This window comes from Neovison vison, chromosome 6 (genome assembly GCF_020171115.1).
Source record: "Neovison vison isolate M4711 chromosome 6, ASM_NN_V1, whole genome shotgun sequence".
Lineage (NCBI taxonomy): Eukaryota > Metazoa > Chordata > Mammalia > Carnivora > Mustelidae > Neogale > Neogale vison.
The window spans coordinates 198072651-198097684 of record NC_058096.1 but is presented as its reverse complement, the minus strand read 5'-3'; the positions used below and the strand labels follow the sequence as shown (position 1 = coordinate 198097684).

Here is a 25034-nt window from a genome sequence, read left to right as displayed (position 1 = left end):
TCAACCTGGCAGGAATTGAGCCTACAGGAAACATGGTGAAGCAGCCAGCCAAGTTCACTGTGGACACCATCAGTGCTGGGCAAGGAGACGTGATGGTGTTTGTTGAGGACCCAGAAGGGAACAAAGAGGAGGTAGGTTGGAAGATGCTGCCATTCCATGGAGCTCTGGGGGCTTGTGGCAGGCCCGGGGTCTGTGCTTTCCATTTTCCTCATTAAAGCTCACAGTAAAAATTGTTTTTTTACCAAGAGGATCCTGAGGCTTAGAGTAGTCAAAGTAATTGCCCAAGGACTGTGCCTTGAAAGGTAATAGAAATTGATACCCAAGGACACAGTGTTTTTTTTTTTTTTTAACAATGTTTAATAAAATAAAAGATTCTTTGGATTTAGCAAAGGCCTTGTGAATTGAGGTTTTAGATGCTGATGACCGAAATAACAATAACAAAACTGATGCTCTCCTCTCTTCCCAGGCTGACTATACTTAGTTCCTCCCTCAGGGCCTTTGCACATGCATTCTTCCTTCTTACCTTCTCAAGACTTATTCCTAGTGCCTAGTACCATCTGAAATTCTGTTTACTGGAATGTGGTCTGTTTCTCCCACTGGGGCAGGGATTATGCTTGATTTGTTTTATTTTTGGTTCCTGACACCAGGCCTGGTCTTTCATAAGCTGTTCATAATTATTGAGCCACTAAAGGTTGAAGTGACTGACTTTATGGTCCTTCTCATCTGCTGAGTTCCAGCTCTAAGACAGTGGGGAGTTGTGACGTGGTTATACATTTGTGCCATGTGACTTTGTTTCTGTGACTTTCAGCTGCTGCTTTCCTGGGGCATCCTTCAGCAGCAATGGGGCAGGAAGAGAGCCAGGACAGCGCCTGACCTGGCAGCTCACTGCAGGGCCTTGGCTGGCATAGCGTACTTTTACTCACACCCAGCACCTTCTCTAACTATTGTTCATTTTCTGTCCTAGGCACAAGTGACCCCTGATAGTGACAAGAACAAGACATATTCTGTGGAGTATCTGCCCAAGGTCACTGGGTTGCACAAAGTAAGATGAGGTGTCATGGCCGTTGCTTGGATTTCTCTTCTAGGCTTGCGTCATTGTGTATGTGAGAGGGTATCTTAGGAAGGTTGAATGCTGCTCAGTTCTTCGCAGTGTAAGGTGGTTTTCAACTCCCATCTGGGTAACAAATGGTTGTAGCTACATGCCTGGACCATAGATGCTATGGGTTCTTTGTCTTCAGTGCTTTCTTGAGTATCCCCCGTGGGGTGCTCTGGAGGGTCTCTCCATATTGAAGCTTGAGAGCCAGCTGAGTAGAGTCCAGTGGCCCAGTTATGCACCTGGAGGAATGATGGGGGTCTAACCCCCAGGTCCTTCGTCTCAGCAACATTTTGAGTTCTGTTGAGTAGTGTCTAGTTGGCCTATAGGACAGAGGTCCAGGGAGTCTTGCAAGAGAGTAGGGTGATCCAAGAGTATAGCTTTCCCCAAAAGAAAGTCTTCAACAGCACACATAGGTCAATCCCTGTGTACCATGCCAATATTTTGAGACCTAGATCATACCTACTACCACCTTGGCCTTTAGTGAAGTCACCTGGAATCCTGACTGTCAGTTTTTCTTATACCCTTAGGACATCAGGAATTTGGGGAAAAAAAATCCTAAAGGGAACATGTATGATGTAATTATTTTGTTCAGTTCATATGAAATCCAACTCCATACCCCTTAAATTTTAAAAGATGAGAACTGACTCAAATTTTAAATGAAAATCTATACTGTTTCTCACATGAGTGATCTTGGTCCCTTGAAAGACATTTTGACTGTAAGTTTGAAATCCTGGAACTGTGCCTTATATCCCGGCGGGGTGGGTGAGCGTGGCCCCTTCTGCAACTGTCTTAAAGGATCCAGTGTCTACCGGTTCAGTTAGAAGTGTTGGTTCGCCTTCTGTTAACAGAGGCCACCTGTATCCAATGTAAGTATTTTTAGTTCAGTAAAAGACATGATGTCCCAAGGCCCAGCCGTGTGGTGGATGGAGCCAGGTGGGGATCCCACTCCGGCTAAGTAGGGCTCCTGTTTCCAGCCACCTTTGTGTGGAGAGTTAGGAGGATGGAAGAGGAGATCGTCAGTGCACGTGGCTTGACGTGGGGTCTCCCTGGGCAGGGAGCAGTGATTATACTGCATCTATCTTTCAACTTGTAGGTTACAGTCCTCTTTGCAGGACAGCACATCTCCAAGAGCCCATTTGAAGTGAATGTCGACAAGGCACAGGGAGATGCCAGTAAAGTCACTGCAAAAGGCCCAGGCTTGGAAGCTGCCGGAAACATCGCCAATAAGCCCACCTACTTTGATATCTACACGGCAGGTATTGTGGGTCAGGCTTTCTTCCAGAGCCTGAGATGATCCTCGGGGACCCCAAGGCTTGGGATGCCTGACCTTTTATATTTTAAATCAAATCGCTGCCAACAAACGTACCCTTTTTCAAGTGTATTGGTTATATTTATAGATTTTCAAAACCAGCTTATCTTCTCTTTTTTTTTTTTTTTAAGATTTTTTTTTTTAAAGATTTTATTTATTTATTTGACAGAGCAAAAGCAGAGGGAGCGCAGGCAGAGGGACAGGGAGAAGCAGGCTGCCTGCTGAGCAGAGAGTTCAACGTGGGGTTCAATCCCAGGACCCTTGGGATCATAACCTGAGCCCAAGGCAGATGCTTAACTGACTAAGCGACCCAAGTGCTCCCCCCAAACCAGCTTTTCTTTAAGATCTTAACACTCAAGCTTGGGTTTGATTATTAATAATCCATCAATTTCTGTACACATTTCTGCCTTAGCTAAATAACTATGCCAAAGAAACTAAGTTTTAAGAATCCTCTACTAAGGGCACCTGGGAGGCTTATTTGATTAAGCATCTGCCTGTGGCTCAGGTCATGATCCCAGGTCAGAGTCCTGGGATCAAGCCCCATGTCAGGCTCCTTGCTCAGCTGGGAGTCATCTGCTTCTACCTCTCTCTCTAATAAATAAATAAGATTAAAAAAAAATCTTGACTAGACCAAATTCTATACGGGGTTTGGGGGTGAGGAGAAGAATGATAGAACAGTTTAAATACACACACACATACACACACACACACACACACACACACACACTTTTTTTTTTTAAATGATACATTTCATGAAATGTCACCTTTCTTTCAATGTAGGAAATTTTAAAAATAGAGAAGGGGGGAAAAAAGAAAGTTTATGACCCTCCTGGCCAAACCAGAAAACAGTTGTTAGCATTTCGGTGTGGACCTTCTAAGTGCCTGTCTCCTCCCGTCTGCACTTTGCACCTGTGCTGATCTGCAGCGAGTGTTCTGAGAAGGTGACGGGGGCTCCTGGAGTGCTTGTTTTATTCCAGGTGCTGGTGTGGGAGACATTGGTGTTGAGGTGGAGGATCCCCAGGGGAAGAACTCTGTGGAATTGCTGGTGGAAGATAAAGGAAACCAGGTGTATCGGTGTGTGTACAAACCAGTGCAACCCGGCCCGCACGTGGTCAAGGTCTCCTTCGCGGGGGACACCATTCCCAAGAGTCCCTTCGTCGTGCAGGTCGGGGAAGGTGAGTGCTGGGGTGGCCAGCTATCCCTGCTTCTGGCCTTGAGGCTGACTGTGCTCACAGCTGAGCTCTGAGGCCAGGAGAAGAGTGGGGGCCATGCTGGGATTGCACCTGTCCCCTTTCTGCCAGGGCTCCTGCAGTGGGAAGTGGCTTGCTTTGTCCTCAAGGTATTCATATTGATATCTTCCTGGGAGCCGAGCAATGACCCAAGTGCTTCACTTGTATTAACTGACTAAATCCTCCCCAAAACACTCATACAGGAGGGTTGTCCTCACCGAGAGCTGCAGGACTGAGGCTGTGTAGGCCATTGGTTCCTGTGGCTGACGTCAGCAGCTGTGGGACAGCCCCACGGCCTCCGCTGCTTGGCCTTTACTGGCTGCCGCGTGCTCAGCACCACCGCATGTAACCGTCACCCCAGCCAGCGTGTTCCAGGTGCTGGGGTCCTCTCCAGTTTGCAGGTGGAGACACCAAGGCGAAGATGACATTAGGGCATCAGTGAGTACAGACCAGGCATCTGTACACAAGGAGAACCCAGGTCTCCGTCAACTCCTTAACCCTGCTGCTAAACCCCTTCTGCAGCCAGAGCATGCATTTTTTCTCTAATGTTAGACTCCTTTTCCTTCTGACTTGGTTGTTCTTTGTGTTTTGTTTTGTTTTCCAACTCTGCTGCCTTTTCTAACCAATACTTGCCTTTCCCTGTTCTGTCCTCTGTCTCTGCGTCTGTAGAGCTGGCTTCCTCTTCTGAATCCTGCCTCTGGGTCAGCCTGGACCCCAAAGCTGTTGGCTTCCTAACTGAGAGCACTGGGCCAGAGGCTCCTCGCTGGGTAAGGGCTGGTTGAGTGGGACTTTCCTCCCAGTTCCCATGCTTCCCGCACACGTCACCTTGGGCCCGTGCTCTTGGTGCCCTCAGGACATGACAGTATACACGTCAGCATCACTTGGCCAGCTGGACCCCAAGCCCACTCATTACATTGAAACTTGTCTAAAACATCTCAAAGTGGTAGAGAATTCAGTGGTTTCCTTCAGCTCCATTTCATGTTTATATGAACTGAGCAGTTACCCTTTTGATGTTGAGACTAATACCCATGTTCAGAATTTCCATGAGTGGTGGTTTTTTTTTTTTAAGGCACATTAAAACCCTCCACGGGAAGTCCTGTCATCCTGTTGTGACTTATTTCTGGTATGATCAACTTTTCTCCTTTTGACAAAAAAAACCCAACATATTCATAAACAAAACTCTCTTTGACAAACGCAAGAAAGCATTTTTTTAACAGCTTTCCTGTTCTGATACTGTTCTCTGACTTCCTCTCACTTAATGGATGATGCTTTTCATCTCTTACGTTGTCCATTTGTCACTTGTACTGTTTAGAATTTAATTGATTGGGTTTTTCTTTTGACGTACTTCTCCTACTTAACTGATTTTATATTAAAAAGAATCTTCATCCCCCTTTCACAATGGAAAACTAATGTCACTTGCCATAAAATGTGGCCATCAACTTATATTCGTCTACAAACCACCTAAAATCTTCTCTGACTCCTAGAGTGTGGGTCCGTCTCTTCCAGAAATAGTTGTCTGCCAAGCAGCCAGCTGAGGATGTTGTAGGGAGGGGGGACCAGAGGAGGCATTATCTTCTTTCTATGGAGTAAAGAGTTTCATCCTTTGGGGTCTGTGATCCCACTCCTGGCATAGAGAAAACTGTCAAATGTGCATTGCTGAATTTAGAAAGGAAAAGCTACTTAGTCAACAACATGACATTTTACCCCCGCTTTCTCATTTCTGTACTTAAAAAGGTCTCCTATGTTGGCAAAGAATTCCTGGGGTACAGGGATGTGTTTTATTAGCCTTCTGATGACCTCCATGGAATGGTAGTTTTGTGGACCTCTCATGTAAGAAACTACTAGAAGCAACAAGATGGGATTGGGAGGGAGACAAACCATAAGTGACTCTTAATCTCACAAAACAAACTGAGGGTTGCTGGGGGGAGGGGGGTTGGGAGAAAGGGGGTGGAGTTATGGACATGTGGGGGGGGTGTGCTTTGGTGAGTGCTGTGGGGTGTGTGGACCTAGCAATTCATGGACCTGTACCCCTGGGGATAAAAATAGATGTTTATAAAAAATAAAAAATTTAAAAAAAAGAAAAAAGAAAAAAAAAAGAAATTACTAGAAGCTACTTCGGTCCTTAATTTTTAGACTTCTGACTTTAGTTTTTTAAACTAGATCCAGAAATCAAATGAGGAGGGGTGTTTATTGCTGATTGTTGTATTTATAGCCACCCACATTCCGACTACCTGCTGACAGCAGTAAAATGTTTGTCTGCCTTGGCTGAGGGGGTGTTGAATGGGTTTTTTTTTTTTTAGCTATCCCCTGGCTCTCCATGCGAAAGATGATCACATTTCGGCTTTTAAAAATGGCTGATCCAAAGTTTGGAACGCGGTCAGATGTTTTCAAGTGCTACATTTTCCAAGTAGACTTGAAAAAATTGGGTCTTCCCAATTACTGGGCCCTTGAGTGTGGAAATGAGATTTAACTCTCCTTCACCACTGAGAGGATAAACGCCAGGATTCAGCGGGTTCCAGGAGCACAGCGAATGCAGGCTGTGCTTCTCCTCCTTTCTTTGCCAAAGTTACCCCCCAGCCCCCTCACCCCAGTGTGGCTGGACAAAGTTATGTTGTGTCCTTATTTGCTAGCCTGGTGTGCTCCCTGAACAGGACCCTTGGCCTTGGGCAGCTGCTGCAGATTCTCTGTGCAGAGCAAACATTTTCTTGGCGGGTGGCTCCAAGTTACCTTGGCTTGCTCAACTCGAACGAATGAAAGGTTGAATTGATGTCAAAACTCTGTTTGCAGCCTGTAGTCCAAACGCCTGCCGGGCCAGTGGCCGAGGCTTGCAGCCCAAAGGTATCCGCATCCGGGAGACTGCAGACTTCAAGGTTGATACCAAGGCTGCTGGAAGCGGGGAACTCGCTGTCACTGTGAAGGGTCCTAGTAAGTGCTCCTTTGTTTCCCCATCTCAGGTGTGACCTGGGCCGGCTTTGCAGCCCTGGTGTATGGATTTCATGCCAAAGGCAGTTGTGATCGATCCCAGAGAGAATGGTATAAAAGAATTGAGGTGCCCTGAGCGCCATGGGGGAAGGAGGCAGGGATTGATTAGTAACGTCTGCCCTGGGTGCAGTGGGACCAGTGGTGGCTTGACAGCCTCCCCCATTTTAAGGCTTCTGGGAATAGAAAAAGCAGTGATGTAATGGAGTTTGGAAAGTGCTGTCCTTGGAGCGACAACCTGAAGTGGCTTACTTTTTATTTGAGGAAACGTGGGCTCGAGAGGAGGGGTCTTGCCCAAGGTCACACAGCTTGTAAGCATCTGAGCTGGAATGCAAGCACAGTCTCCAAAGCCAGTAATTTTTCCACTCCAGGTTACATTTTATAGACTATGAAATTATGCCAAGTACCTAATTACTGTGATCAGTGCTTATAGAAGGAAAATAAAATTCCCTGAGATTAAGTTTTCTTTGTAGATAAATGCTGATCGTGGAGGGGTGGGTTGCACTCTGCAGCTCCTTCTTCTTCCCTTTTCGGGAAAGGAGACTGCAGACACGAGGACGAGGATCTGCTCCGTCTGCGTTTGCCCCAGCATTTCTGGCTGTAGGCGTAGCAGCCCTCCATGGGTTTCTGCCTTGTGGGGATGTGCGTGGTCTCTGTGTTGCTCCCATCCTCTCTATCCCCAACAGGCTGGGGCAGGAGTGCTCTGAGCTCCAGAAAGTTAATATTTGATCACAGAACACCAAGCTGTGGGGAAGGCTGTGTTCAAAGGGTGGCCAAGGTTCTAGACTGCCCAGACCTGGAGCCAAGTTGCTCTGGGGCTGACCTCCCTGCTGGCTTGTTGCTACAGGAGCCAAGGAGGCTTTTTTTTCCCCCCCGACCTTGGATTCTCGCTTGGCTAAGTGGCTTTCCCAGCCAAACCTCAGGGCACAACATAAAACAAGTTTCTACCTGATGGCTGAACCTGGAGTTTGTGGTAGAGCATCTGAAACCTGTTCTCTTGTAGATAGCATGCAGGAGCTTTCTCACTGCTGCTGAAAGATATGCCAGGACAGTAAGCGGAAACCCATGCCAAATACTTGTAAGGGCTCAGTGTCCCTCGACCGTTTCGTGAGAGGCTAAGACAGCTGGCGATGATCATTAGGAAAAATTAAGATACGACTAGGAGGTCAAGGACCTGTTGGCCCCCACCTCTGTAGAAGGTTCTCTGAGCTTTCGAAAGCTGGTAAGGTGGGAAATCTTCCTTTTCCCCACACTTAGAAGCAGAGATGGGTCTATTTTTAGGCTTGGATTAATCTCCCAAGTTTTGAGGGGGTCTCATTCTAAGGCAGCCCATTTCCCTCTATGACTTACATCTTGTGGATATTGCTATCTTTCTGTTCTTGTCTTTTGGATTCTTGTTGGGAGCCTGGAATTGCTTTGGACAAATGGTGTGTTTTCTTCCCACAGAGGGCCTGGAGGAGCTGGTGAAACAGAAAGGCTTTCTGGATGGAGTCTATGCATTCGAGTATTACCCCAGCACTCCGGGGAAATACAGCATCGCCATCACGTGGGGGGGACACCACATTCCAAAGAGGTGAGTCTCCAGCTGGAGTTGGCGTCTTCTCTGGGGGCGTGCTCGGCTCCAGGCAGGCTCAGGGAGGTTGCTTCCCCAGGCTGCAGGAGGGAAAGAGATCTGCTTTGTTGAACACGTTTTTCTTTCTTTTTTTTCTTCTTTTTTTAAAGAGCAGCACGCAGACATTTGGCCTGTTCTCAAAAGCAGCACTGTGGTTTCGGTTGCCTTGCTTTAAATCAAATGCTGGCGGTCTGGGGCTGGGGGGAGGCAGGGAAGCCAGAAGGAGCAGTAATAGAGAGCAAATGGGCTGTGTGTCTATACACCCTTATATAAACTAAGATTCTCTTTCTTTCAATGTGTGCCTCTGTTCAGGAATGCCATGGGAGTAAAATCTGCCATGGTTTACATTAAAATTCTCTAGGTGAGTGCAGTCAGGAGCCAAGGGACGCGGTCTACAGCTTTGCCTGTGGGCATCACAGTTACCCTCCCCTCTTCATCCTCCCCAGCCCTCCTGGGGGCACTTTTAGACTGAAAAGAATAAATTCCATTTACCTTGAGAAATAATCTGGGCATAATTGGGTACTGAGAATCTCAGCAAACTTTTTAAAGATTTTTTTAAAAAGTTGGGGTGCCTGTTTAGAAAAGTTTTTTAAAAAATAGAAAAATAAACTCATGAAGCTCAAAAAAAAAAGTTGGGGTGCCTGAGCAGCAGTCCATTAAGCATCTGCCTTTGGCTCAGGTTGTGATTCTAGGGTCCTGGGATCGAGTAACATGTTGGGTTCCCCACTCTGCAGGGAGTCTGTTTCTTCCTCTGCCTCTCTCTCTCTCTGTTTCTCATGATTAAATGAACAAAATCTTTTTTTAAAATTAAGTATATTTATTTAAGCAATATCTACACCCAACATGGGGTTCAGACTCACAACCCCAAGATTAAGAGCTACTTGCTCTACGAACTGAGCCAGCCAGGTATCCCCTTTGCTTTTTTTTTTAATTCTGCTATACTAAAGTTAAATCTCATTCATTTGAAAAAGAAAGAAAGAAAAGAAAAAACTCATTTGTTCATGTGTGAGATAAAGCCTGTTCACCTTGGTTTTTTGTCTTACAAGATATTTTTTAAGATTTTATTTATTTTAGGGACACCTGGGTGGCTCAGTGGGTTAAAGCCTCTGCCTTCGGCTCAGGTCCTAGTCTCAGGGTCCTGGGATCGAACCCCACATTGGGCTCTCTGCTCAGCAGGGAGCCTGCTTCCCTTCCTCTCTCTCTGCCTGCCTCTCTGCCTACTTGTGATCTCTGTCGAATAAATAAATAAATAAAATCTTAAAAAAAAAAAGCTTTTATTTACTTTAGAGAGACAGAGGCAGCACAGGTGGGAGGGGCAAAGGGGGAGGGAGAGTGAGAATCTCAAGCATGCTTGAGTCCATGCTGGGCATGGAGCCTGATGCAGGGCACCATCCCAGGACCCTGAGATCATGACCTGAGCTGAAACCACGAGTTGGATACCCAACCGACTGCACCACCCAGGTGCCCCTTACTCATATAATATAAGCAGGATATAGGAAGGCAGGCACACTCTTACCTTCCCGAGCTCGCGGTCTGCTGAGCCCTGCACTCAAAAGGTGAATGATGGGAAGGATAGTGTGAGGCAGGGTGTTTTGAGAGCCCACCTAGTGGCCACCTGAGTGCCCCAAGGCAGCCACAGTACTTATATTGTTGACATAACAATGGCTGTGGGTGCACCTGTGTGGAGGAAGGGCTTGTCTGGACACTGGGACTCCAGGTAAAAGGAGTAGAAAAAACAGCTTATGGCTGTATTTAGTTCCTTCTTTGCTCTTCTTTAATGCTTTTTGTTCCTTTTCTCCTAGCCCCTTTGAGGTTCAAGTTGGCCCTGAAGCAGGCATGCAGAAAGTTCGTGCGTGGGGCCCTGGCCTCCACAGCGGAATTGTCGGGCGGTCGGCGGACTTCGTGGTGGAGTCCATTGGCTCTGAAGTGGGGTCTCTGGGTAGGTGGAAGCAGCCCGCCAGCAGCCCTGGGGGGCTGAGATGACATGAGGCTTGATTCCAGTGTTAGACTGAGAGTCGGGCCTCCTCCAAGCCTCGCTCCCCTTTTCCCCCAGCCTCCTGACCCCACAAGTCCAACTCTTGGTACCGCTGTGGGATTGCAATTTTCCTTTTCCTCTTGCCCTGCAAGTTGCCCTTTGCCTCTTCATTCATTCATCTGCTAAACCTCAAGGTAGAGGTTTCCTGTGGATATGGTGCTTGAAACAGTGCCTGGAACGTAGGAGGCACTCGTCAAATAATGTTGACTGATTCTTTAGTTTAGATGAATGAATGAATTTGGCTGAAATTTGAAATTTGGAGAAAAAATATTCTTCGGAGTAGACCAGTATATTTTAAACACACCTCTGATGTATATAGGATCACTTTAGAACAGTGGTTGGCAAACCTGCTCTAAAAAGGACCAGAAAGCAAATATTTTAGTCTTGTGGGCCATATTCTCCCCACTGCAGCCGTGGTTGCATGAAAGCAGCCAGAGAAGGGAGGTAAGTGAAGGAGTGTGGCTGTGTCCCAGCAAAGCCTTATGTACAGAAACAGGTGTACTAGCCATAGTGTGATGACCAACTGTTTCAGGTAGTAAGAATAAGCAAACTGGCCAAAAAGAAGAAATCACCTTTAGTGTTTCCTTCTAGAGAGAGAATCAATGTTTCGGTATGATATTAAACCTTTTGGCATATCCTTCTAGGCTTTTTTTTTTTTTTTTTCTATGCATGGACATATAAACATTCATCTGCCACAAAGAATACCTAGGGGTAATCTTTCTATCTTTCCGCCTCAGCTAAAGATAGGCCTTGGCTTCTTTGGAATTCCATTGCATGGATATGTCTATTGTTAGGCTCTCTGGTTACTTCCACGGTTTTCCTATGCTGAGTACATAGACTGTTTCTGTTTACGTATAGCCTTGATTACTTCCTTTAGACAAGAGCCCAGAATCGGATTTGGTGGGGCAAAGGGCGGGCATTGGTTTAAGGTTTTAGTTGACCTTCCCTGTTAGTTGATGTTTTTAAAACAATAATAACAACAACAACAACAAAACCCCATGGTATAAAATCCAACCTTCCATATCTAGTGAAGACTCAGTAGTCTTGATTTTGTCAGAAAGGGATACAAACAGATTTCAGTCTTCTGGCTAATACTTGCTTTGAGGGAATGAGCCAATAGAATAGGTTCTTTCCCCGATGCAACCAGGGGTCCCTCTCACCTTGTTCCCAGGGTTTGCCATTGAAGGCCCCTCCCAGGCAAAGATTGAGTATGATGACCAGAACGATGGGTCATGTGATGTCAAGTACTGGCCCAAGGAGCCCGGTGAGTACGCCGTTCACATCATGTGTGATGACGAAGACATCAAGGACAGCCCATACATGGCCTTCATCCACCCGGCCGCAGGAGACTACAACCCGGATCTGGTGAGCCTGTCAACGTTTCTGTGCTCTCCTCCTGGCTCCTGGCCCTCTCTGGGGTGCACAGAGGGTGACCCTAACCAGCCTGTTGAGGGATGGCAGTGAGGAGCCGTGTAGAGCTTAGGAAGGATGCTGATCTCAGTCGGAACCCTGGTAGTACCACTCCAGAATTTTCTTTTCTTTTCTTTTCTTTTTTAAATTTTATTTATTTATTTGACAGAGAGAAATCACAAGTAGATGGAGAGGCAGACAGAGAGAGAGAGGGAAGCAGGCTCCCCGCTGAGCAGAGAGCCCGATGCGGGACTCGATCCCAGGACCCTGAGATCATGACCTGAGCTGAAGGCAGCGGCTTAACCCACTGAGCCACCCAGGCGCCCACCACTCCAGAATTTTCTAATGCTGGGCGAGAAAGAAAAGATTCTTTCTCTTTACAGTGGGAATGATGGCCCTGTCTGCCTCCCAGTGTTTCTGGGATGATTCAAGGAGCTAACGTGCATAAAGACAGCCCTTCGCCCAGTGCCTGGCCGGTGCAGGGGGTCATGGGGACTGCTGCTCTTTTTCTCCCCAGCTCCCTTCTTTTAAATGGGAGCAGTATTTCTAAGCACTTCTGTCACACTCTTAGGCTGCAGATAAGCATCGAGTATGAGGTGGCCTGGCTGCCAGGAGGAAGCCTCCAAGCCTCCACGTGTGCTGCCCTGGCCCACACGGGGAGCCATGTGTAGCCTGGAGGCGGTCTGGGCTAGTTGCCCTTCCTCATTGGCCAGTGGCTGGTCCTTTGTTCTCTAGAGCTATAAACCTTTGGGATGTCTGTGGTAAAGGTTCTGAGTCCCCTCTGTGTGGAAACGCTGAACCCAGACATGACAGGAGATCCCTGCCCTGGGTACTAGAAGTTGTCTCTGTCTGCTCAGAACAAGGCAAGGAGCCCCAGGCTAGTTTGGGGCCTGGTTTTGGAGTTTTCCTCCTGCTAGGATGTTATTGATACTGTTTGTAATTTTGGGGTTACAACCTGCTGGAGCATTTTCTTCCTTCCCTAACCATCCTGTTACATAGGTAGTGTGAAACCAGACACCAATGGTTTTGTTATCTTGTTCCTGGGTCCTTGGTCATTATGTAGGGGTTTCGTTCAAGCATTGCACAGAAGGAGAATCATTATTGGCCCTTTGCCCCAGGTCCAAGCATACGGGCCAGGTTTGGAGAAATCTGGGTGCATTGTCAACAACCTGTGTGAGTTCACCGTGGATCCTAAGGATGCTGGAAAAGCCCCCTTGAAGATATTTGCTCAGGTACGTTTCCAGGGACCATCTGTGCAGGCAATCATCGGGAGACATGCTCTGCCGCTGTAATGGCGACTTGGCTCTGTTCACCTGACCCTCAGTTTATTCATCCGCACGCTGGGAATAAGAAGAATATCTCTTGAGGTTATGTGCAGATTACATGGGATTCTAATATGTAAAGCAAGGTGCTTTTCTCATTTTTATGATTTATATTCTTTGGAAACGAGGCTTGATTTCAGATTTCCCCTGTACATGTCCTTCAGTTTGGCCAAAGCTACCTAGGCCTTCACCGGAGGTTTGTAAATAAGTGTTTATTGACTATGTTTATCTAATTTAATCAAATTTGGCCCAGGGATTTAAATGCAGGAATTAAAATTAAGGAGGATTTTTTAAAAGATTGATTTATTTAGTGAGAGAGAGTGTGCACATGTGTAAGCACACCCCCGAGGGGCGGGGCAGAGAGGAAGAGAGAATCTCAAGCAGACCCCTGCTGAACATGGGGCCCAGTGCAGGGGTTCTATCTCTCGACCCTGAGATCATGACCTGAGCCGAAATCAAGAGTTGGGACACTTAACCAACCGAGTGAGCCACCCAGGCACCCCCAAATTAAGAGGTATTGAGTGGTCATGACTTTCTAGCAGGGTCATTTGCTCTTATGAAAAAAACAAATAAGTGCAGCCAGTATTTTGTCCCCTGTGGTGACGACATTGTGAAAGTGTGGCATATCATAGTTGTTCCATGTTTTGTTCGACGGGTGGTGACTTGATGGTCTTGGGAAGCCATGGTGGCCCTGTTTGATGAAGACTGTGTGAAGGCCAGTTTCTGTTCTTAGCCCCTGCTCTTTTGCAGGATGGGGAAGGCCAGCCCATTGACATCCAGATGAAGAGCCGGATGGACGGCACGTACGCCTGCTCGTACACCCCGGTTAAGGCCATCAAGCACACCATTGCTGTGGTCTGGGGAGGCGTGAACATCCCACGCAGCCCCTATAGGGTAGGTTGAGATGCCTAATCCTGGCCACTCTACGAAAAAGCCAAGACCTGTGACGGGTCTGCGCTCCATGCTAACTAGCAACGTTTCACTGGGTCCAAGTGGAGGAAAACTTGGTTATAACTTTGGACTGTGTTCTTTTTAGGTCAGTATCGGGCAGGGTAGCCATCCCCAGAAGGTCAAGGTGTTTGGGCCAGGCGTGGAGCGAAGTGGACTGAAGGCAAATGAGCCTACTCATTTCACGGTGGACTGTACTGAAGCTGGGGAAGGTGAGTGGAGGGTTCCCCCATTGAGGTCGTTGATGCTTCTTGAGGAAGAATGGTCTTTTCCTAATGTTGGAAGGGCAGTGAACTTTGAGCTAGAAAATAGTGCACCTGAATAGGTAATTGTTCATCTAATAAGCGTCTGTGGCAGTTCCTTGGTGATCTTTGCTAATCCTCCATTCCTCCTCCAAAGCCCTGACTTAGCACCATCCCTTTGTCAGGCTTGTCACTGGAAACTTCCCAGCTGCTTTTCTGGGGTGTTAGCTGAGATGAGCTGGAAGTGATTGCACGGGACATGCTGTTTCTTGTACACCGGTGCGCTCATAAGCTGGTCTGTTCCAGGTGATGTCAGCGTTGGCATTAAATGTGATGCCCGGGTGTTAAGTGAGGATGAGGAAGACGTGGACTTTGACATTATTCACAACGCCAACGACACGTTTACGGTCAAATATGTGCCTCCTGCCGCCGGGCGATACACTATCAAAGTTCTCTTTGCATCTCAGGTGTGTGTTTGGGCCTGGGTTCTTTCTGGCCACCTGTGTGCATATTTCCTTTTTGTTTCTTTCTGTTTTATTTTGTTTTTTAGCAATAGGGCAGTGTCTTGAGAATTCTCAGGTTTTCCTCTCTGGTTCCTGAAAACCGTAAGGGGGAAAAAAAAAAAAAACACCCAGAACTAAATTTTTAACACTTTCTGACTAAAGTGAGGCGCACAGTGTTTTCACTGGTTATAGCAGGGCTCTGGAAGGAGACTGGTTTGTTAGAAATGCTTGTCAAGTTTTTGACTGAAACATAATGAACTTCTGGACGTGTTCTACCTCTCCTGCTTTGAAGCAATGGCTTTGGCCTTGACCCTTAGACCTCTATAGGGAGAGGAGGTTTGACCTTTCAAATTGAGCTCCTATTTATTTGTGATAGGTGAAGATAAGGCGAGTGGTACCTAAAACAGGGAACTGAATCTGAATCCTGGCGATTCAGATTAACCTCCTGTAAGGATGGAATCTCAAAAGAAAGTTCTCTGCCTGAAGGTGTTGGTCTTGAATTGATGTCATCCATTAACCTGTTCTGCCTTTATTCTGATAATCTGCACCATTCTTTGTGAAGAATTACAATCCTGTTTCTGATCAGCTCCTCCCATTCCCCAAACCTTAGCTCTGAACTGTACCTAAGGGCCTGTCCTTTAGCCCAATCCTTTTTGTTACTGTCATTTTGGGTTTTATTCTTGGTAGGATTTTTTGCATCCTAAGAACTCAACTTTTGGTGTTAAAGGCTCAGAGTTTTCCGATTCATTTGGAGGAAACCTTCCTTCAGCTGTGCAGCAGGTCAAAGCCTGTGATGGAGGGATCCAGGCATTCATGAATGACCCCCGATGGCCCCTACCTTAGGCTAGAGTACGAAAACTTGACCCGTGGGGATTAGCCTGCTGCCTGCCAGAGTCACAGAGGTCTCCCCTTCACGTTGGGCAGAAGGCTAAGCTCTGGCAGAAGATTCAGGGGCTTTCCTACTGAGATAGTGTCTCCCCTACAGGAAATCCCCGCCAGCCCTTTCAGAGTGAAAGTTGACCCTTCCCACGATGCCAGCAAAGTGAAGGCAGAAGGCCCAGGGCTCAGCAAAGCAGGTAAGAGAGTCCCCGTGAGAGGCCATCCTGGAGACCTTCTGTGGTCCAGTGGCCATGGGCAGGTTGGGTCCGGGGACCCTGAGGGACTTGTCTCCTCGAAAGGCTGGTCCTGTTGGGGTTCCCATTCAGCAGAGGCGGTGCTTCTGCCGAGTTGTTGGCAGTGCTCCTGAGTACCAGCCCCTGTCACCGACTGCCTTGCTGGGGCTGGGGCTGATGAACCCGTCGGACGGGTTGTAAGAGTGAAACCACTCCAGCCAGGCCTGTCTCCTCACTTCACAGTCTGTCCTTCCAGGTGTGGAAAACGGGAAACCAACCCACTTCACGGTCTACACCAAAGGGGCCGGAAAAGCCCCACTGAACGTGCAGTTCAGTAGCCCCCTTCCCGGAGATGCTGTGAAGGACTTGGACATCATTGACAATTACGACTACTCCCACACCGTCAAATACACACCCACCCAGCAGGTAGGGTCCTTCCTGTGTCCGCTGCCACCGGCCCAGGCCCTCTCCCTCTCAGTGCTGTGCTGGGCACTTTGGACACCAAGGCTGTGACCGGTGCTTTGTTGAGGTGCTCCTCTGTGGGTGACAGGCTCTTTGTTCCTGTCATTCTGAGCCTCTCCAGGAGGGCTGGCAAGAGGCCTGGCTGGTTCTGTGAGAGAGGCCTGAAGGTTTCCCTAAGTACAAGGGCAAGCTAGCTTGTCTCTCCCCATCCCCAGCTCCCACCTCCATTTTGGGTTTTAGCAGAAACAGCGAGTTCTTGAAGTTCGGAACCTAGTATTTTCCTCTTAATCCACACACTCTCCCATTCTTACCAGCTGCCCTTAAACGCAGTCTTTTCTTACTTACTCCAAGGGTAGGAAGGGCGACCCCTTTGTGTTTTCTTGCTGGTCCCATTTACAAGGTGGTGGAGTGGGTCTCTCTCAAAACCCAGTTCAGCCCTTGGTCCCTTAGGCCTGAGATACTATCTAGGGCCCCAGATTGTCCTCTTTTACAAAATCCAGGAATGTACACAGGATCTTATGATCCAGGCCACTTTGCTCTGATTATTTTAGGCAAGAAACACCTAAAAAATGACCTCTCAGCCTCTCTGTGTGAATTCATGTTAATTTGTTCAAAATTGGAGTTTGCTTCATGGCCACACATCTGGGATGTGAGGAACAGAAAACTCAGAAGAAAAGCCTGGATTTACTATTTTTTATACATAGTGTTCTACACAGTCCTCCTGAACCTCTCAGATTTCTTCTTTCCTGAGGAAAATAGTCTGCCTTGTGTGAGGTACCTTTTGTAGGAGAACGGGGGTGATGCTTTCTGTATCAACACCACTCAAGAGACAAGCATCACTCCTGCCTGACCCTCAGTGAGGAGCTGCCCGGAGTCTAGTGGGAAGGAACGACGGGTATGGTGAGGATGAGGGGGTGGTGCACATGTCCCCTTGCCTTAGGGGCTACATGTTCTTGGAGATGGACTCTTTGACGGTGGGAGCGGTTCTCTGGGGTGAATTCTGTGCCACCGTAAAGATGTGGCCTCTTACATCCAGCTGTCCTTCCTGTGGTTTTTGTTTTGACCTTAAGGAGGGCTTCCTTGTTAGTGATGGTAAAAATACTTTTGTAGGTAGGATGCTCTTTATGCATCAGGGCATTCAGGGCTACGTAGGTAATTATTTTCCTGATGCTTCCAAGGGCTGGCAGGAGACTCACCATTGGGAGCACCAGTGTGACATCATCCGTGTTGCCAATTCTCCACATTCCTTAGGAGAGGGTACCAGAAAGCATGGCCATGCACACTGGTCAAGGTCACAAGGTCTTTGACTCCTATAAAACATCTTGCTTTCTCGTCTGTCTACAAACCTCATTGGGTTCTGGCTGAGCCACTCGAAAGTAAGTTGCAGACATCAAGACAGAATCAGGTTTGGGCCTGCACCCCAGGGCTTCAGAACCTCTTGCCATTTGGGGCAGAGGTGGAGGCTAGAGAGGGAGGCTTCTTACTTCGAAGTCACCCCAGGGTCAAGTTCATGCAGTTCTTGGAGAACAGCAGGTTTTTCGGCAGGCTCCATGGGCGCATGGGGCTTTGCTCAAATGGTGCTGGTCATATACCCAGGGAGCCTGGCCGTCTTGGGTGTCGGTCACTACCTCCAGTTTGAGCAGCTCACCTCGTGCCTCTTTGGTTCTTCTTGTTTAGTGTCTAGAACAAAGGTCATGGTTTCATTTTTTGGGCAACGTGCAGTTTCGCATATTTCTCTGTGGCAGAGAAAGCAGATTGAATTTCTTCTCTTGGATGGTGAGTTCCCCAGCGATGGGATAGTATGTCCTGTATATATATCTTTCTGGCCCTAGTCTGAGCACAGGGCCTGATGGTGTAGGGTCTCTACATGAATTTATGGCATAAAGTGTGAATACACAAGGTTGAGCCTCTCTACTCATAAGCAGAGACAACAGAAAAACTTTGTAGGGACAGTGGGGCCAACACATCCTTGTCCACCTTTGATCTCTCTTTTCTGAAGAGCGACATACAGCTCAAGATTGGGTTAAATAAGCTTGCCTTTTGAGCTTTGCCCTTGGATGTGGTTAAGAGGCCTGGGTCAGCCCAGAAGGCCCTGCCCAATATGGAGGCAGGGAGTGTACGTTGAGGGCTCATACTCGGAGTGCACCTTCTCGTGGTGGTTTTTGGGATAACAGACTGGAATTTTCCAGAAATGAAGTTGTTGAGTGTGTGTGTGGAGAGAGGGCAGTGGCTCCTGGCCCAGGGAGACCGTGTCACCATCAGCATGCAGGCCATGCTGTGTGAGGAGCTGTCCCCCTCAGGGTCTCTGAGCCACAGCTTGAACATCCCTGCTGACCTGCAGGGGACCCACCAGTCACGGTCTTGTCGGAAAGCAGTGGTCAGCTGTTGTGCCTTGGTGGAGTCACTTGTTGGATTGAGGCTTGAGGATGGTCAGAGGGAGACTAGAAGGGAGATCACACCATGCCATATTCTCCTAAGGATTTTGCCTTCTGTGCTTTCGTTTTTCTGTGACCTCAAGGGACTTGGGTTTCTTCCCCCATATTCCCTCACAAAGAGCAAGTGCTTTGAGAAGCCGGTGGCAACAGCTCTGTGACCCACCAGGTCAGAAGCCACTGGGAATCATAAACCCCACACACTTCTAGGGGTGCCTTAGGAGACCCTGGGGGTTCACTGATCTCCCTGCCTGTCCCAGAGGTCACTGGAGGAGGAGGGGGCTGTGGGTAGCTCACTCGATTCTGTCCTCACCTGAGCTCTTGGGTCAGAGTCTTACATTCGTGTGTTTGCAGGGTGGGATTAAGGTCTCAGAGGCGCAGTGGGGAGAGAGTAAAACTGTCCTGTAGTCAGCAAGGTCGTCGTGAAATGCACCAGTGGTCATTTCTCAAACATTCCTCATGTCACCCCCCTCTGGGGGGCAAGCACAGTCCGTTCCTTAGCTGCGCCCCAGAGGAAACCTTAAGTGCTACAAGCGGTCCAGGTGGAAGCCCCTTAAGATTTCTTCCTCCCCCTTGTTAGATTATTTTAAGTAGAGTTTATTTCCTCTCTGAGGTTTTTGTTTTTGTTTTTGTTGTTGTTGTTTTTAATGACTGGTGATGAGAACACACTTTATTTCAGACTTAAAGGGCTGGTGGAGAAGGGTTTTCCATGACCCATGGTCAGCCGTGAGGCCTCTCCCGCAAGGAGTGAGGGGCTTGTGGTCAAATGGAAGCTTGGGAGTTGCTGGCCTGATGGGGATGCCATGGTGGCTGAAAGTCACAAACCACTCCCCGACTTCCTTATTACAAGGAGGAGACCTGTCCTGTCCTGGGCTGGCTCTGAGCTCTTTTGGGTCGGACCTGTGCACATTCTACCATGAACATTGTGCACTCCCCCCAAATCCTGGAGGATCCGGTCCTCCCTCCTTCACTGATGTAGCCAATTCTTTTCTTAGCTTTTGCCCCCCCCCCTTTTTTTTATTATGAAAAGCAACGTGAAGGATGACTGGGTGACTCAGTTGGTTATTAAGCCGCTGCCTCCGACTCAGATCATGATCGCAGGGTCATGAGATCGAGTCCTGCATTGGGCTCCTTGCTCAGTGGGGAGCCTGCTCTCTCTGCCTCTGCTGCCACTCTGCCTGTTTGTGTGCTCTCTCTCTCTCTCTCTCTGACAAATAAATAAATAAAGTCTTTAAAAAATGGCAGCACGAGAAAATACATGTGGACCCAAAGCTACACCCTTTAACACTTGATCACCGGCAGCTTTCAGTAAAGCCTGAATTCTGGTGACCCTCCCCCAACCCAGATTCTTAGGGGATATCGTCTCTCCCTCCATAGCCTTTGACGGTATGCCTGGGGTATTTGAGGTGAGGGAGAGCTTCGTCTACGGAGACCGCCGTGGGCTTTCACGGAGCCTGGGTTTGGCAGCTGGGGGGATGCTTAGCCGACGGGAGAGGGGAAGCCAGCAGGGAGTGGGCTGCACGGACCGGAGGAGAAACGCCCTGTGCATATATAGTCGGCGCTCCCACAGACCCGGGGCTGCGAAGAAGCAGCCTGCCAAACCCACAGGCGGGATTCCCTTCACACTTGCAACTTTCCTTTCCTTGACATAGATGTGGGAGTTTAGAGGCTGCTGTAGTGAGCAAATCCCTCTCACAGGCTACAGGCCTGAAACTGATTTCTGAGACATAGAAAAAGCTGGTTTTGGTCAGTGAGAGGCTCCCGTAGATGGCAGCTTTACCCACGGCCAGGGGCCAGTGTGTGCTGGGCAGGGGGTAGTGTGGCCCAGCAGGTGAGACAGAGGTCCGGGTGCCATGGGTATGAGGTCCAGCTCTTGCACTTACCAGGCATGTGATTTGGGGCAAGTGCCTCTACCTCCCTGAGCTGTAGTTTCCTTTCCTGAAAAAATGGGAACAGCAGTGAGAACCACCCCTTTGGACTGTTTGGAGATTGAGTCAAGGAAATGCTTGAAAGCGCGGCATACAGTATGCTTAGGAAGTCTCCCCTGTTGTTCTTAGCAGCTCTGATTTTATCTGACTTCTCGGTTGTTTTTACCATGGGGCCAGAAGCTTAGAGAAATACGTCTGTGGGGTTTCTAAATCCGCTGGAGTGAAGGGTCCAGAGTCTCTGGAAGAACGAAAGATCTAGAAGGCGGGTTTAAACAACAAGCTAGGGGGCGCCTGGGTGGCTCAGTCTGTTAAGCATCAGCCTTTGGCTCAGGTCATGGTCTCAGGGTCCTGGGATTGAGTCCCGCATCGGGCTCCTTGCTCAGTGGGGAGCCTGCTTCTTTCTCTGCCTGCTGCTCCCCCTGCTTGTGTGCTCTCTGTCTGACAAATAAATCAGTAAAATATTTTTAAAAAATGAAATAAAGATAAATAGCACATTAGATGTTGGTGCCCAAAGGTGCACTTGCTGTCCTCTCGTTGCAGGGCTCTATGCAGGTGCTGGTGACCTATGGCGGCGACCCCATCCCTAAAAGCCCTTTCACCGTGGGCGTGGCCGCTCCACTGGATTTGAGCAAGATCAAGATTAATGGACTGGAAAACAGTAAGTGGGTGGACTCAGGGGAGACGGGGTCACCGACGACCGCCCCCACCGGGGCTGCCTGTTAGATGCCTTTCAAAAGAGAGTTTGCAGAGGGCATCTGGGTGGCTCAGTCGTTAAGTGTCTGCCTTCGGCTTGGGGCGTGATCCCAAGGTGCTGGGATCAAGTGCCTCATTGGGCTCCCCGCTCAGCGGAAGGCCTGCGTCTTCTCCCACTCCCCCTGTTCTGTTCCCTCTCTTGCTGTGTGTCTCTGTCACATAAATAAATAAAATCTTGAAAAACAGATACCCAAAGGCAGGAGAGCAAACTCCACCCTAACAGACCTTGCAATGGGACAGACATGGGTGTGAACTGGGTCCACGCAGCAGGGTTGCACTGTGACCTTACCTGTGCTTAACTTCCATGAACCTCCGTCTCCTCATTTGTACAGTGGGGGCGGGGGGAACACTGTTAAGAACACTTGACATTCGTGGGAATATTTTGAAAGGTAAATGAGCTCATAATTCAGGGGCTGGCACATCGTCAGCCCTCAGTAACTGCTGGCTTCACAGCGGGATGTTTTCACTGCAAAGAGAAGTTGGGATGCATTATCTTCTGGTGACTTGTACGTGCTAGCTGTCCTTGGCCTTGGATCCACATGAGGAGGGACCATCAAGGGTAAAAGCCAGCTCCTGGCACTCAGAAGCCATGACTCTGATGCAGCCCCCACCCCACCCCCATATTCCTTTAGCTTGGTGGGTATCTTGTTAGTATAAGCTCATCTCATTTATTTTAAAATGTTTTCATTTGTTGTATTAGGGAAAATTCCAAACATAAAAACGTAAACACAGTAGTAGTATATAAACACTGGCGTACTCCCCACTCAGCTTCAGAAGTTCAGCACATAATCATGAAATTCTTTTTTTTTTTTACGCAAAGTAATGCGTAAATCCATTTTCACCTAAAAAGAAAGGCACCACCGTTGAGACTAAACTCTGCTGTCTGCATCACCTCTTATTCTTCCTAGGGTGAATCAAAGTTACCATCAGTTTCGGTCCTTCCCGATCTTCTCTCTCCCTCTGCATACATGCCAGCAGCAAATGTTGGGCAGTGTTCATTTTGCGTTAGTGTTCTCCTGCTATGCCCATATGCTTGCAGCCTGCCTTTAGACGTGAGCCATGCATCTTGGAGAACCTTCGCACCAGTGTTGCCTTGCATGAGCTGCCATACGGCTGAAGCCTGGTCACACCTCTGTCGCACACACTCAACCTGATTTCGGGGTCATGCGGGGCTCCGTGCATCCCCCCATCCCCAGTCCCCAGCAGACCTCTTCGGTCTCAGTGGACCATCGATGAGCACCTTCACTGACCTGGGACTCAGACGCACAGGTTGTGAATGAGGCCACTTCCCAGCTCTGGGTTCTCTGAAGCTTGGTCAGCTCCAAGTGTGTAAAAGTCACTGGCCAGTCCTTTCGTGGGTCTCCTCGTTGCTGCTTCCTCTAAGACACCTACGGCTTCAGTTCCAGAACAGGAGAAACACGATGCCGATTAGGAAAAGCCTTTGGGCCGTGGTGCTCTGAGGCCTCCTTGCTTGTGGTTTGGAGGTGCTGATCTAGCCTCCTACTGCCCTAGAGTCAGAATTTCCCTGGCTTGTGGTGGGAGCCCTATGCTCCCAGTGCTGTCATTTTGGTTCAAAGTCCTTTCCTTTTTTTTTTTTTTTTTTGTCAGATACAACACACGGTTTTTCTGAGGCCCTGCTTTGCAGGGATCTTTCAAATATTGGTGCAGTATAGAGAGTCCATTCTTTGGACTGGCTCTGGTGCCCCTGCGTTGACTAGCTCTCTGACTTTTGCCTTGTTGGCTGTGGGATTAAATTTGCTGCCAAGAATTAGTAAATAAAACATTGGCTTCTGGGAATGTTTTGATATAAAGTTAATACCAGAAGTGAATAAAGGAGAGAGCTTAGCGTCGGGTTATGAATTCCTCGTTGGCAGAGCAGATCACAAGGTCGTGTGAGTCCCACCTTTGTGGTCTGTTGCGTACGACACCCTGGACACATTCCTTGACCTCGGAGCCACTGTTTTCCCATTTCCTAAAGCCATTGGTAACTAATAAATAACACTCTAGGGTTGTGGTAAAAATTAAAGGAGGCCATGTGCTATACTGAGAAATGCAGTCATTGAGTGATCAATTGTTATTGGTTTTTAAGTAACCCTGATCATTATAGTATCAGGAAGTGTCAGCTCTCATTGCTAGAGTATCTATGGTTAGCTAGTAGCTGTTCTCCAACTGCTTGTTATCTAGGTAGATGCTGATTATCCTGACTTAGTCTTGCTTCTTGTCCTTGGTATCTGCCCTTGCTTGTGGCCCAGACTGAGATAATGCCTCATGTCCAGGGAACCCTCACGGGTCTGCTGTCAACCACTCTTGCTGCTGAAAAGGGCGAGCTGATCACTCGGGCGTGTCTCCCTTTTCCAGGAGTCGAAGTTGGGAAGGGTCAGGAGTTCGCCATCGACACAAAAGGGGCAGGAGGCCAGGGGAAGCTGGATGTGACGATCCTAAGCCCCTCGAGGAAGGTTGTGCCTTGTATGGTGGCGCCCGTGGTGGGCCGGGAGAGCAGCACGGCCAAGTTCATCCCTCGGGAGGAGGGACTCTATGCCGTCGACGTCACCTACGATGGACACCCCGTGCCTGGGAGCCCCTACACAGTGGAGGCCTCACTGCCACCAGATCCCACCAAGGTCAGCTTTCGTTCCTGTGCCGGGACTTGTCTCCTGTTGTCAAATAGAACACTGTAGTCCTTCACCGATCCTGCTTGACCAAGGCCTGTAGAAAATCCTTTTCTGAGGAAGGTCCATTCTCAGCGGCTGACAGTTGTTTTCCCTCCCGCAGTTCAGCCCGAGGGGACCCTTGGGTGGCTGGGTGTCCTCCCCACACTGCTCCTCCTCTTCCTTTCTGGCAGTGAGGCTTGGGTGAGGGACTCCTCGTCCCTGAGTTCTGTCCCTTCACTTGTTAGCATGACAAACAGTGCTCGCTTCACAGTGAACCCATAAGGGTTAGCTCACCCTGCAGGAACTTTATCCCTCAGTATCAAAAATATATCCATCTCCTTCTCATTGCTTCCTGGTAGCCCTGAATCAAGGCTTTTAGAACAGCACGAATCCTATAAAATGGTCTTATTTGTTGAATCAGAGAGGAAAATCCTGTCCCCTCCCTCGTGTAAAAGCAGTTTCATTTACTCATTTGCTTTTAAATCCTTATATCAGAATTTTTATATAAATCTTTATATCAGAATCAGTTTTTCAGAGCAGTTTTAGGTTCGTCGTAAAACGTGGAGGCAGGTACAGGGATTTCCCTCCTACCCCTGCACCTGCGGGTGCCCAGCCTCCCCATTATTGCCATCCCCCACCAGAGCAGTGCATTTGTTCATACTGCGAACTTGCTCTGACAGTGTGTTCACCCCCAAGTACATAGTTTACAGGGGGGGTTCGCTCTGGGGGCTCTGCATTCTCCGGGTTTGGACAAATGTACCGTGACATATACCCACCACTCCAGGGTCGTGACTTATTACATGGAATTTGTTGAGGGAGGCGTAGCTGTCCAAGCAACAGAGAGGTCCATAAAAGCCATCCCTATGAGCATTCAGCCCTGCGCGCGCGTGCGTGTGTGTGTGTGTGTGTGTGTGTGTGTGTGTGAGAGAGAGAGAGAGAGAGAGAGAGAGAGAGAGAGAGGAGACGTTAGGTCTCCACCTCTGGCCCGCGGTTCAGAAACGCTGGGCGTGT

The 25034-nt window shown here is 48.5% G+C and overlaps 1 protein-coding gene across 3 annotated transcripts in view; it reads left to right on the top strand.

Annotated features, from left to right (window-relative positions):
• The window catches only part of FLNB (filamin B), a 146821-nt gene that overhangs the window by 75408 nt on the left and 46379 nt on the right, over positions 1–25034 (top strand). For all 3 annotated transcript variants that reach the window (XM_044253309.1, XM_044253311.1, XM_044253310.1), the window contains exons 5-20: positions 13–131; positions 965–1042; positions 2190–2352; positions 3383–3580; positions 6422–6559; positions 8060–8186; positions 10028–10164; positions 11432–11625; positions 12789–12902; positions 13743–13886; positions 14029–14152; positions 14489–14649; positions 15671–15761; positions 16054–16223; positions 21160–21277; positions 23731–23993. In XM_044253309.1, coding sequence (XP_044109244.1) covers positions 13–131; positions 965–1042; positions 2190–2352; positions 3383–3580; positions 6422–6559; positions 8060–8186; positions 10028–10164; positions 11432–11625; positions 12789–12902; positions 13743–13886; positions 14029–14152; positions 14489–14649; positions 15671–15761; positions 16054–16223; positions 21160–21277; positions 23731–23993 — 2339 coding nt within the window. The remainder of the gene's footprint in view (positions 1–12; positions 132–964; positions 1043–2189; positions 2353–3382; positions 3581–6421; positions 6560–8059; positions 8187–10027; positions 10165–11431; positions 11626–12788; positions 12903–13742; positions 13887–14028; positions 14153–14488; positions 14650–15670; positions 15762–16053; positions 16224–21159; positions 21278–23730; positions 23994–25034) is intronic.